The sequence below is a fragment of the Pleurodeles waltl genome, chromosome 4_1, assembly GCF_031143425.1.
Source record: "Pleurodeles waltl isolate 20211129_DDA chromosome 4_1, aPleWal1.hap1.20221129, whole genome shotgun sequence".
In the NCBI taxonomy this organism is placed as follows: domain Eukaryota; kingdom Metazoa; phylum Chordata; class Amphibia; order Caudata; family Salamandridae; genus Pleurodeles; species Pleurodeles waltl.
The window spans coordinates 706,518,212-706,532,645 of record NC_090442.1 but is presented as its reverse complement, the minus strand read 5'-3'; the positions used below and the strand labels follow the sequence as shown (position 1 = coordinate 706,532,645).

Below are 14,434 nucleotides of genomic sequence, written 5' to 3'. Positions count from 1 at the left end.
TTTAGTTTCCAGGCTTCCTAATTCTGCCAATGTAATCTGAATACCTAAATATTAAAAGTGGCCTCTAGCCAATTCTAAGTTGGCCATTCCTCCTAGGCCACTATCTTAAGAAATTGGATTACTGGTTGAGTGAGTTGGAAGCCCCACACTCAGGACACAACCACAAACCTGGTCAAGGTGAACAAAAACATTTACTAAATTAACCAGTGCATGACCTTCTAGTAGCTTGGAACAAAGCAGTCAGGTTTAACTTAGAGGCATTGTGTAAAGTATTTCTGCAGCACACAAACAGTAATAAAGTGATAAATGTGAAAGTGAAAACACAAGATTAGAAAGGTAAATAAATATAGTCACTTTTAATAAATAAAATGATACCAGAATTACAAAAATCCAATCAGTGGAACCGGTGATATTGAGTTTTAAATCTTTTAGGTAACAAGAGGATCAAGAAGCAGAAAGCACCACTCATGATTATCTGGACTTGAAAAGTCACAAGTTCAGGCCGACCACAATAGGACATGGGTGGGATATAGGAACCAGGTTAGTCCTCCTTAAGAGTTATCTTCTCAAGTCCGGCACAAAGAGTTCTGCTCGCATTGGAGGAGACTGTGCGGAAGAGACTTTCAGAATGAAGACCTGGTGAAGCTTTGCAGATGGCTGTTGCTATAGTGTGAAGAGCCGGCCATTGCTGGAGTTTTACAGTGACCAATAGTCATGAGCGATCACTGTCGGCACAAAGTGTGATCTTGTGTTGCCAGCTGTTGCAGACAGTCACTGTTGGCTCAAAGAGCAGGTCCTGCAGGACCTTCGGATTTGTGGCTGTCAAGGGCAGTTGATTCTCGGTGTGACGAGGTCACTTTGGGTAGAGAACAGCCCAAAACTGGAATTTTCACCTTTACTTGTGTGGAGAACTCTCAGTGGTGCCAGCCAATAGTCCAGAACCTGGATTACACCTCTTAGGGATCAGGACTAACTCCAGCAGAGGCCCGCTGCAAGGCTCAGGAAGGACTAGTTGGTGCTGAACAACTAAGCAGTTGTAGGGGACCTCTGGAACCTTTTTGTTTTTCTGTAGCTCACACAGGCCAGCCAGCTGACCCTTGGAGTCACTCTGAGTAGCCTGGGATCAAAGCAAGCAGGGCCAATCTTCCTTCTTCAGACAGAATGGCATTCCTTCCTACAACAGGACAGTCCTTCTAGCAACAGGGCAGTCTTTCTTCTGAATCTTCCACAGGTTCAGAAGTGTTCTGAAGGCTTCATTTTTATATCTGCTGCCAGCCTTTGTGCGGGGAAATTCTGTGACCTACCTCCAAAATGGTTCTGGACAGTTCTTCCCTTTCCCTTGGTTCTTGCTCTAGCCAGTCTGCGGCGGTGACAACGGGCGGGCATGCCTAGTGTCAGGTGTTTTTTGTCGGGTGCAGGCATTGCCCTTTGAAATGTAATTGAGCAGGGAACAGCTCCTCTCATGCCATCGTGTCAAGAAGACTCTTGTAGTATTCATTGCATATTGCATATTCAGGGTATTAATAGGCATGAGCAAAATGGAGTTGGTGTGCTCCAAATTAGAATGTGATAGAGTCATAGTAGAATGTGAAGGGGAGGACATGAGAAGCTGTGTGGCAGTTATGCAAAGTGGATGAGACCTTCATTGCGCAATAAATCCTAATCTTATCTATAAACTCTGGTCTTGAATTTTAAATGAGAAACCGCGATTTTACACCTCTCTTCCCTCTTACCAAGGCTTTCTTTCTCTTACTGTCTGGAAGTAATACACAAGCCCCAACAGCAGCACCATTCACAGTTATGTGATCCAGGACACTGGTAGGAAGGCACGGTTGGTTTGGACAAGAAAATGCTAGTTTTCTAAAAATGGCATTTTTTTAAAGTTTTTACTTAAAAGCCAACTTTGTCTGTAAAGAGGATTTTATGATACAATTAATTTGAGTGTAAACAACATATCTCTACCTGCTCCCATTCTGAAGTACTTATTGAATGTAATAGGGTAACCCAGTTTTAGTCTAGGGCCTTTGAACAGGAAAAAATGACTTCAGGATATTTAAAACTGAAACCTACATATCCTACATTTTGAATACCATGCACTCTGTCCAAAGGACGATTAGGGCCTATCTTAGGGGAGACTTGTAAGTTTAGTTTTAAAAACCTTGGTTTAGGCTTGGCAAAGGGTTTATTTTGCCAGTTTGAAATGGCAGTTTACAACCGCACTATGAGCTGCAGTGGCAGGCCTGACATATGCTTTTCAGTGCTACTTCAGAAGGTAGCGCAATGTCTGCTGACGCCCACTAGTAGCACTTCATTTACTGGCCCTGGGTACATGTTGTACCAAACGTTAGGAGCTTAAAAGTAAATGAAAGGTGCAATTAGGTGTATGGTCAATTTTAACACGTTTTAAACAGTGAGAACAAGCACTTTGCACTGGTTAGCAGATGTAAAGTGCACAGAGTCCTAGCTTCAACAAAAACAAGTTCAGAAAAAATAAGGGAGCGCGGGCAAAACATTTGGGAAATACCATAGCAAGGACATCAGGTCTAACAGCTAAATTTGCCCACAATTAGCACATAATGTGTTCCATTTGTTCAATCCAGTGGCCTCCCTCTAGATCTGTAGCATCTGCTTCAGTCTGTGGACAGAGGTTTCTGGGTTCCAAATATATAGCAGGATATCATCTATATAAAGAGATACTTGATCTTCCTGCTTTGCATCCCACCTAAATCCACCTATATGTGTGGTCCATTGGATCCACTCAGTGAGTGGTACTATGACTAACACAAAGAAGAGAAGTGAGAGGATGCATCTTTGATGTGTGCTATGCTGTATATCAAGGGGGAATGTAGAACCATTCAGTCTGACTATCTTTAAAGCAGGCTGAATTTCATTAGTTCCAGGAATAGAACTATAAATAACCAATTAACTGAAGCGAAGGCTTTCTAAAAGTCAATTAAGACAAAGGCTTGACAACATTCAGATGTTTTGGAGCACTCAAAAGCAATGTGAATCTTAGGTGTTTGTGTGTAATGTGCTCTGGAAATAAGTTATTTTGATCATGGTGAATCTGGTTAATCAATGTCCTGATCAACCTATTGGCTAGGACTTTGGAAAGCAGTTTGCCTTCCAAACTGATTAAAGACATAGGCTGATAGGAGGTGCAGGTTGTGGCTGGTGTTCCAGATTTTGGAATCACTGTGAAGACAGCTCCTCGCAAGTCGCATGGCAGAGTGCCTTTGATGTGTCACCTTTTGCTGAACTCCCATGTCTCTATGATGCAGTGCTTAGAAAAATGCAATGGCCATCTTCTTACGATTTGAACCAATGGAATCATCCTCATGGTTGCATTGTATTGCAGTCATCATTATGTACCAAGCTGCCCCCAAATCATCAATGGGTTCTCACTCATCCTGGAGAGAAATCCTTCACATGCTGGTAAAACGCCCTCACCAGTTTCACTGTATATACTAAAACTACTCACAATGCACAATCAAAAAAGGCCAACATTCCTATTGTGATGTTCAAGTCATTTCATTTGCCTACAATCCCGTTTGCACCACACATTTGTGCATAATAATGTAAATCCATTCTAAATTTTCTCTGCCCAAGTCTTTCCTTCTGACCATTGAACAAACATACATTTTTGTTTACCTTCTCTTGTTTACTTTAGCGAAAATGGGTCTTCAATGTTTCAAAGGTTCTACAAAGGTTCAAAAATGTTTTTGTATAGTTACTAAAAACCATAACAAATGGCAAACCTCTGATTAAAATCAATGATCAAAGTGCTGTGTAGAGCAAGCATAGTTCACAGTCAATGCCTAATTTACAATCTACCATTAGATAAAATCCATTCATGTCTAGAACACCAGATAGGGTCTACAGTACTTAGTAGACTATATACCCCTTTAAATACACAAAGTAAAAAAAACAACTGTTACTAATGGACTGGATCCCATTAATCAACACATATCTTCCAGTTAGCAACATCAGGATGAACCATTCTGTGATAAACTCAACTAAACACACTTCCAGACCAACCAAGACACACTTTGAGCAATTCAGTGTCCCCTTCAGGCCAACTAAAAGCAGTCAGCAAAAACACAAATGTGCAATTAGCAGATAGAACATTAATAATTACAATGGCTTCATGTCTTCCACAATAGACTATACTAACTAAAGATTGTTCCAAGCTGGAGCAGTGGAAGCCGTGGAAAGAAGGCCATGAAAAAAAAGACCCCTAAGCTAAATAACAAACAAATGCAAAATTAAGGTTTGGCAGTTTGGTGGTTCCTAGCTTGGGGTGAACTAAGAAGCTGGATTGCAATGTTTTAACCAGATTTGCTATGTAGAGGTTGAACAGCAAAGGGGCTAAAACACAACCCTGCTTCAGCCCCCGATTTGTGTAAACTTTAGATGTAACTGAACAGGGGCCAGTTGTCACCTGAACCCATGTCTCCAAATATAGGGAGATTATCGCTCCTAGGAGAGTAGGGGGAATAACCCAGGCAGCTGGCTCCAACGGGTTGCCTGATCCATCCTATCAAAAGCTGTGCCGTAATCCACAGAGCAGAAAAACAGAGGTAACCCACTCTTTTGTAGGGCTTAATGTCTGAGGAAAAATAGAGCTAGAATATTGTCTACCTTTGGTGCCCCTGTTCGAAAACCTAATTGAAAGAAATTAGAAAACTTTTTTTAGATACTCAGGCTTCCAGCTGCTTCAGCAAGGATCGGCCATAAACCTTTGCTTCAACGTCCAGTAATGCTATCAGACGGTAAAGGTTACACTATTGGTCCATCACAAGTATTTTGGGCAGCAGGAGAATCAGTGTCAGTGAGATGAGTAGAATGCAAGGAGTAATTCCTCAATCACATTGTTATGACTGATCAACGTAACAGCATGTCAGCTGTACAGAAAAATCATTGTTACACAATTTAGAGCTACAGTGTCTTGATAGATGCAACCAGATGACTAAACTTGGAAGTGTCTGAGATACTAGTGTTTTTAGTGCTGCACTGGCAGACATTTCACACCCAAAAGGTGTTTCAGACCACTCAATACAAATTTTTTCAGAACAAGCTAATGAAGAGAACGCTGATTGATGAGTAGACTTCCACTCTCAAGACACTGACCATTGATGGTAAATTTTGTGTTTGCACAATGATTTCATTTGTGATCAAGTTGTAGTGCATGCATGAGATCCTTCAATACCCGAGTGTTTGCAGGTGAATGTGTATTCCAAATTTGAAGACATATTACCAATTGTACATAAAGCATAAACGTACTCAGCATGTGAAAATGTGTAGAAACATGAATCTGGGGAATTCATCTCTAATACTGATAGCAGAGTGAAAGATCTGTTGCATTGCTAAATGGGGGGGGCAGTTTCTTAAAAGAAAAGATAAGTTTAAAGAAGTACCCTGTTGTTACTGGTGTGACAGTGGAGATCATATGGTGTTTAACAAGTTAGGTCCTGTGCTGAATCAGAAGTGTGCTGCTTGTGGATTTATTGGTCACGCTAAGGTATGCAGAAAGAAGGACGATGGAGGTGTTAAATCTGTGTGAGGGGTGTAGAACAGACAGTGATACATATACACAGAGTGAGGAAAAGGTTTCTAACATGCATGTATGGTAAGTCCTCATGGAAAACTGGTTCTGGACATAGAAGAAATGTGTGCTACGGAGAGTAAGACAGAATGCATGATGACAATTGGGAGTGCAGCTCTCAAGGTATAGGTAGAATCAGAGCCTCATTATTATTGAGATGGTGTGGAAGGAGAAATGCATTGGTAAAATTGGAGACGTTACAGGATACTGACATACACCCAGAGGGTTACAGTAGTGAGAATATAGAAATGTTGGGTTGTAGGCCATTAGTCTTTAGAACTGAGAATCACCATGCTGTTGGGAAGTGGTACTTGGCTGGAAGAGGTTTGTCCGTTTTTGGTTGGATTGACCAAAATAATTTGCACATTGTATTAGATCAAAACAATTGGAAGCAGATTCTAGTCGGGAATGAAGATGTCACTGGAGAAGGTGAAATGTTTAAAGGTTTTCCAGACGTTTTTAGCAAAACTGTTGGAAAGTTGCAGGGACTTGTACAGAAAATAGTGTTGAAGGATGAGGCTTGTGTAAAAATACAGAAGGTGAGGAATGTTCACATCTTAGTAGAGAAGGTGTCCATAGAACTAGAGATATTAGTGTCTGCTGGTATTACATAACCTGTGGAGGCTTCTTTGGTTATTGCACGATGGAGCGATGAAGCAATGGCAAAATGAGGTTTTTTGGGGACCTACATCATCTTAGTAACAACATCATTGTGTAGATATTCCCATTACTTCATATCAATGAGCTGTTAGCATTCGTCAAGGATTGATTTGTCATCCGACTATCACCAGATTCTCTTAGACCTTGACAGTAGGAAGAACATAGCATTTATTACTCAGGAAGGATGGTTCTGGCTCAACCATACACCTTTTGGCTTGGCATCTGCTGATGCTATGGTCCAAAGGTTGAAGTTCCGACTGTTTGGAAAGGAAATGTGAGTAATGTGTTTGCTAAATGATATCTTAATTTTTGTGCTGACAAACAGGAGCATGAGTCAAGATTGAGTTGTGCTTCGAATGTGTTGGAAGTGAACTGGTTGACAATGGAATTTTCAAAGTGCACCTTTTCTTGTAAATGCCATTCAAAAAACTTGTGTTCCTTCATGAAAGAATGATGTGAGGTATTTCCTTGGTTAGGTTCAATTCTATTTGAGATACATATCTAACTTTGGCAATAAAACTGATAACATTACAAAGATGTTGAATAGTAAAGTCAAGTTTGATTGGTCGGCGGACTGCCAAGAGTATTTCCAGGCCATTAAGGAATCTCTTATCAAGTATATAGCCCTTAAGGGTTTTGATCGGGAGGCACAGAGTGGTATATTGATGAGTGCTAGTCGTAAGGGTATTGCTTTGGTCCTTTCTCAAATAGATAAACATGGTTTAGAACCAGTGATTGCTTGTGCTTCCAGGTCCTTATCTCCTTCTGAAGAAAAATATTATGTTATTGAGTGAGAGATGCTGGCATGCATTTGGGCATTGGAGCTTTTCTGTGCATTTGTTTCGAGAGAGGTATTTATAAGTGTGATGTGACCATAAGCCCTTGGTTAAAGCTTTAGTGACAGAAGTGGCTTTCAATGCATTGGCCAGAACTGCACAGTTATCCATGAAATTGCAGGGTTTTTTTGTTACATGAATGTGGATGTTCTGGGTAAGGGGAATATAATTGCATATTTTTCTGCCCACGCAGCTCAGAGGAGTGTGAAGAGGCTTAAGGACATAAGTGGCCAGTTGCCTTAGTACATTAAGTAGGGTTACCAGCCATTAGTAAGGAGGCCTGGGACTGTAAGTAGAGGAAATATGCTACTCTTCAAAGTTTTAGGAGGTTTGTGAAGAAGGGCAGAGCAAAAAAATGATCAGTTAGGAGTGAAAGTGAAACGATTTGCGGAAGTAAGTTTGAGTGGTCTAAGGAGAATAGTGTTGTGTTGCGAGGTGAAAGAGTAAATCCTCTAGAGTTATTATGGAACACTGTGATTAAAGTAGGACATTAAGGGCAATTAGGGATTTGGAGGACTGAGCAAGTAGTGAAAGAATTGCATTGGTGGACACGCACAGATATCATCATTGAGAGGATGGTGAGCATGTGCGTTAAGTGTGCTAAATCAGATAAATCCACATGATGACGTCTATAATTCTGATAAAATGTCTTTTTTAATGATTGTCTTCTCGGGGAAGAAAAAGAAAATATCACCTCGAAACGTCACAATTAAATGTAACATTTGCCAGATAGAGTACAATTTCGGTAATTACATCACACAAAACGCGCTTCTGACTTACAAAAATTAAAGGAAAGAAAGACTGAATCACAAACAAAGCTGTAAACAGTCTGTATACCATGCTTCTACGACGAGTAGCTCGTCAGCTACTGGTAGCTCTCCAGCCACATGTAAGTATATTTCCTCTGTACACCCCAGCCTACTAAATTAGAAGTTTCGGCTTAGTTGAAAGTATATGTATACCAAAATTGAAAAGCGTGCATTTGAGACGCAAATGCTTGTCTTTTAAGAACTCTTTATTTGATGTTTGTAAGCTCAACATCAAGCTCTGTCATTTGTAAATCATGTATGTAAATATGTTACCAGGCTCTGATTAATAGCATCGTGAATAAGTATATACTTTGCCCCTCCTTCGACAACCAAACTTACACAGTGCTTTGATATATATACACATTGGATCTAATTTAGGATTTGGAAAACCTGCATTTAACTATATTACCGTGGAAAACAGGAGTGAAATTACTTATCCAGATAGCTGTTGCAAACAAGCAATCACTGTCAATAATCGATATTTAGTGCACATTCACAAACATTTTGTGTGTGTAGGTGTAACTTACTCTTGCAGTATAGTGCTTCTGACTACTCCTCTACAGGAGTACACTAAAAGAAAGTCACAGCAAAACCTTTGTGAATATGGTCCATGGACTCATTTCTTCAAGATCAGCAACTTACTATAGCAGCACCAAGTACTTCAAAGTTTATTATATTGTCAGCACATGACTGCTGTTTTCGACTCAACAGTTACCCCCCTCGTGGCACTCCGACAACTTTGAAATCACTTGTCGTTACAATTCAGGGTCAAAAATAGCGTTACATTTCAGAGTAATGACGATTTGTTGCTGAATTATATAAATCAAACTGTGGGTACATACCTGTCTGAACGGCTTCCTTCACCATCACGATGCAGTAATGGCCGAGGAGCATCGCCTCCCCCTGAAACTGCTCCTGGAGACCCGCGTCAAAGTTGGAGAAACTGATCCGAAGAAAAGGCGACATTGCTGCTCCTGTGCAGAGAGAAACACAAGAAACGGTCTGGGTAAGCACGTTCTTCCTTTCGTTTGGTTTTCTAGAAGCGTTCTATATATTTTTTCCGGTGGCGTGCATCACCAGCAGCCAGTGACAAGCTGATACCAGTTCCCCTTATGAGGCAAGTCTTTTACCTCTCCGTTGGTGCGCGAGGTCTCGAGAGCAGACAGCCGTGTGACTCAAGGCTGGAAGATGTAGTGGCGCTCCCTGCCGACGTTCAAAGACCTCTTCAAGCACGTTGCCTGTTTGAATTAACAAGCGACTGGGGGCTCTCGGAAGTGTGTTTAAGGGGTTAAAGATAACCTATATGGACACCTGCGCAAAGAAGCTCGCAATGGGAAATAAAGCAAAACAGGCATAGCTAGCTTTACGCAAACCATGCAGCGTGCTAGGCCAGAAGCCTGCTTCTTACATTCGTTTAAGCGAGTTTTGAGAAGCACCATGTTAAACGTGATACTGTGAAACATAAGAACTCTATTTATATATTTGACCAGTGCAACAGCTGCTGGTCCCTGGTTTGGAGCTATGGCGCTTCCAATATAACTGCTGCAAAGAAATTACTTCTTATGCAGAAGAGTGCAGAAATGAGCCTTTTTCTAAGCATGGACTTCTATGTCGCCTTCAAGTTCCTCGCACTCACACCTTCTGAGCATTCCCCAAGATAGACTTAATTTACTGAAGAACTGCAGTTTGCTTTGTAATACTCATGGTTAAGCTCTACTTGCAGCAATACTGAAATTCCCATTCCGAAAAAGTGGTCGCAAATTGGGCACTGACTTTTTGCTAATCCAAAAACTATTATTCATTTCAACTTAAAGGAGACATGCATCAATAAAAAGTGAAGGCGATGAAAAACAAACATTTTGACAAAAACTTTTCATCCAGTAACTGAAAGAGGCAAGTCCTGCCATTGAGAGAATATATTTGTGATTATTTATCATAGGTAGCAGTTGAAATCATATATATATATCTATATATATATATATATATATATATATATATATATATATATATATATATATAGATATATATATATTTATGTATTCACTTAAAAAACCAAAGGTTACAGGGACGTTATAGTTAGGCTCACATTTTAAACGTACCAAACCATAGAAATTAATCAGTTATTGTTAGAGTTATCTCAAGTAACTATAGCTTGTGCCCTAAGGTAACTATAACTCTTGCCCCCGCCACGCACAATGTTCTGCAAAATAATTTTACTGCAAATGTTACATTAATATTATCAATGATCTGATCAAAGATGTCATGAGTGATGTATTATGTGGGGTAATTAGGAGTGCATGGTAAGGGCACAAGTTATAGTTACCTTAGGACATGAGTTACTTGAGAAAACTCTAACTGATAAATTTCTACGGTTTGGTACATTTAAAATGTGAGCCTAATTATAACGCCCCTGTGGCCTTTGTATTTTTCAGTCAATTTCTATGTTTTTTTAACATAAAATAATTTTCATTACTATATGTTGATCCAACCACTGCTGTGCACGCCCTTTAGCTGTGCGTGGCGGCTGTTGGCAGCAGAGTCTGGCCTGTGGCCAGGCCCTGCAACCACCCGGTATAACAAACCAACACTGCCCTGCGCAAGGCATTTTGCAATGTGCAGCGGGGGTTTGCTGCAGGGCCTAGCCTGTGGACAGTCACTCTGAAAACCCAACCCCACACAGCCCCCCTCCCAGGCCGATCTCAGCCCCACAGATCCCATCCCCCAGGAACCAGCTTAAACATTTAATTTTTTGGGGGTAAGTGGGGCTGTGTGGCTTTTGGTTTTGTGCTAGTAAATTCAGAACCTAACTATAATGTTCCTGTAACCTTTGTTTTTTCAAGTGAATTCCTATGTTTTTTTAATCCTATTTCCTAACTATACCGTCCCTGTAACCTTTGTATTTTCGGTGAATTACATATCTATCTATCTATCTATCTATCTATCTATCTATCTATCTATCTATCTATCTATCTATCTATCTATCTATCTATCTATCTATCTATCTATCTATCTATATTTACACCTATATATATCTTCTATAAAACTATAACTCGTACTCTAAGGTAACTATAACTCACACCCTGCCACTCACAGTTTTCTCATCAATAATTTTACTGCAAATGTTGCAGTGATAAAATCAATGATGCCATAGAAGATATCATGAATGATGTAATATGTGGGGAAATTAGCTGTGCATGGCAAGGGCGTGAGCTATAGTTATCTTAGGGCATGAGTTATAGTTACTTGAAATAACTCTAACTATAACAGTTGAATGTCCATGGATTTGTGTGTGGGAATTCAGAACCTAACTATAAAATTCCTCTAAACTTTGATTTTTTTAGTGAAATTCTATGTTTTTTTTAATGCAGTGGGGTGTTGGCCATAGAGCCTTGCCGCAACATGCAACAAGCCACATGCCATGCACAGCCTGCGGCCAAGCCTGTAGCCATCCCCCCATGTGCTGCCACCCCTGCATGCATCCAGCCCCAAGCTGCACATGGCCTTTGGCTGTGCGCAGCGTGTGTTGGCCGAAGGCCCTGCAGCCAATCCCCCATGTAGGCATCTAACCCCACGGCAAGCATGGTCTTTGGCTGTGCGCGGCAGGGGTTGGCCACAGGGGTTGGCATGCAGCCAGGCCCTGTGGCCATCCCCTTGTAGGCATCCATCCTCGTGCCTCGAATGGCTGCAGGGACTGGCATGTGGCCAGGCCCTGCAGCCAGCCTCCCACAGGCATCCAATCCCATGCCACCCATGGCCTTTGGCCAAACAGACCAGGGCTGCTAGGTCATTTTTCACATTTGCATACTCATATTAGTTAAAAGGGAGTCTGACGTGCTCTGTTCTGAAAAGGATATGACAAGAAAACAGCCATTTTCCACAGTCACTATAGTAGATACTGCACTCCCAAAGAGCAACTATGTATTCACCTCTGTCGTAGAGCTCTTACCACGGTGGTAAGACTGTGGGTTTTAGAGCAGCAGCACCAGCATGTGTGAGTGACTGAGTTGTTTCCTCACTAGATGGAGACGTTTGGCCTAACTCTTTTGGCTAGCAAGCAGCACCTCACCCAAACCTAGAAAGTAAAGGTGATTTGTGGCAGACTAGAAAACATGACACTCTGACTTCTCAGGGAAGTCACGGTTGGCAGATCTTGTTCCTTTATCTCATTTGCACAAGTCTCAAACAAGCAAAGGTAGACAAAGTGATGCAGGACAGTTTTCAATGCATTTATTAAAAAGACTGCATATTATGATAAAGAACACAAGCTGCGATTATTAGCATGATGAAACATATCACAATTAGAATTGTGACCACGAGTGAGAAACAGATAAACAATCCCAACATCCTGGAATAAACATATGTCTAAGAAACACTACCTATACCCCTAGCATCTATGTGAGAGTATGCCAGTGGTAGCCCTTTCTGCCCATATTAATCCATGGAATGAGTCTCTACCCCAATACCTGAGAACAGGGGGTCTGCTGGCTGTCTTCTTGGTTGGCTGTAGAGACAAGGCCTGGATCAGCAGAGCTGCGAAGTGACATAATATGGTGTGTTCTGAGAACAGGCCTGGTATGATCATCTGTCTAGGTGTCGAAGGCTGGATCAGCGCTCTTGCGGCGCAAACACTAAATAGACTATCATGTACAGCTTTGAGCAGAGGTACACAGTGAAAGGTTGTGCAGAGGAACTAATAACAATGCTTTCATAGAAAAGCATCTGATTAGAAAATAAAACATCTCCACTAAAAGCAAGCAATGCTAAAATGAATAAATAAATAACTGGGTAAAAAGGCACAGGCCTCAGGCCCAAGCTATACTAAGTGTGCCCAAGCAAGCTGCAAAAATGAACCCACAACACCTCCATCACGGAGTTCAGGTAATTTTTTAAGGTGAAACTGCAGAGAAAATACACCCGATTCATCCTTAGCTAAGAGCAAGAAGTTAGGATGATTTGTACTTTACCGAAGTGGAGCTTCAACTGGGGCACCTGCTTTGTTTATATTTGTAAGAGCTTCCCTTTGAGCTTCAATATCTGTCAAGTGAGCACCGGTGCCAGAACGCATCCTGACCTGCTTATTTATCCAAGAAGATGCACAATTGTGGGCAAAATGTCTATTCAACTGGAGTAATTCCTACTAGCTAAGTAGTAAGTGCTACCTCATTAGGTAATTGTACAGTGCAGTGGTTCCCAACCTGTGGTCCGGGGACCCCTGGGGGTCCGCGAAGCCTTCTCAGGGGGTCCGTGAGAGGCTAGAAAATTAAAAAGTATTAACAAATATTGACAAATTAGGTCCCCAGCTTCCAGTAATGACTCAGGCGGGGGTCCCCGGATTTCCATGATGATTCAGTGGGGGAACCTGGGGTCCACAGAAATCAAAGGTTGGGAACCACTGGTATAGTGCATCCCCTACACTACAGCTGTGTAAAGGACCACAAGTTAATGTCTCCAGTGACCTTGTATGTCTGAAATTGTTGCAATGCAATTGTTCCTCTTCCTACAGAAATCTGCAATAACATGAATCCTCATTATAGAAGACAGCAAGACTATAAAAATTTGAATCTCCCCAAACAAGGGTACTTCCATTTTCTGACAGACAGGAAGATAATGTCAGTCACCATAGACCTACACAAGAGAATCCATAGATGACTTCTACCTCTGAGGAAAATAGGATGACAGGGGTTGATGTTAGTAACTCTAATGTGACAAGAGATGGTGAGTCTATTGCTTCATGTGTAAAGCTGGGTGTTCTTATAAGACGGCCACCAGCTAAGTTAAAAAGTGCTGTATAATGTTTCTGTACATAGTTCTTAGTTTTTTGTTTTGTACCTTGTTTTGTTTTACAAGGGGAAATGTATTATATCTTGATGTTGTTCTAAGATTTATTATATAAAATGCTATGTCTTATTGTTCAATTTTATGGAATAGTTAGCTGTCAATGTTCTGGATTGGAATATAGAACCTGGGAGTGAAAGCCTTTAGTGAGTAAGTATCGTTGGGGCGAGTACTATGCTGCAGTAAATAGATACCTTTTGGATTTCACCTTCCTTTGGATGTTGGATTGATTTTAACACTTTGCCCATGCAAAGTGGCAAAAAGTCTCCAAGGGATGGTGAAAGGAGTCTCAAGGCCTCCGTGGTCCCTGCTTGCTCCCCACCTCCAGCAGAGCTGGTGTTGCTCTTGCACTCAGGGAGTAGCTAAAACTGCTGCTCCCAGTGTGCAGGAGCAATCCTTTAATCTATTTTCCTGTCTGCTTGACAGCACCAGGAAGGTGGTGGTCCCAGGGCAACTTTAGTTTTGCCCCTCTTGTATTTCCTGCTCAAGCCCCAGGGAGGTGGTGGTCCCCAGGGCCTTTTAAGGCCTACAGAGGGGGGCTGCACGGTCCTCCTTCTATCTCTGTATAAAGCTCTGGGGAGGTGGAGGTCCCTGGGGACCATGTTGGCCATGGGGAGGGGGGGTCCCATCATGCACCTCCTTCCCTTTTTTATATAAAAGTATGCCTCCAGGAGCTGGCCCACCTTGGG

The 14,434-nt window shown here is 41.5% G+C and overlaps 1 protein-coding gene across 1 annotated transcript in view; it reads right to left on the bottom strand.

The window, feature by feature from the left end:
* The window catches only part of PRKCQ (protein kinase C theta), a 437,429-nt gene extending 428,260 nt beyond the window's left edge, over positions 1-9,169 (bottom strand). The window contains exons 1-2 of the mRNA XM_069229272.1: positions 9,041-9,169; positions 8,753-8,884 (exon numbers count right to left, since the gene is read on the bottom strand). Coding sequence (XP_069085373.1) covers positions 8,753-8,876 — 124 coding nt within the window. The 5' untranslated portion in view covers positions 8,877-8,884; positions 9,041-9,169. The remainder of the gene's footprint in view (positions 1-8,752; positions 8,885-9,040) is intronic.
* Between the last annotated feature and the right edge of the window lie 5,265 nt (positions 9,170-14,434).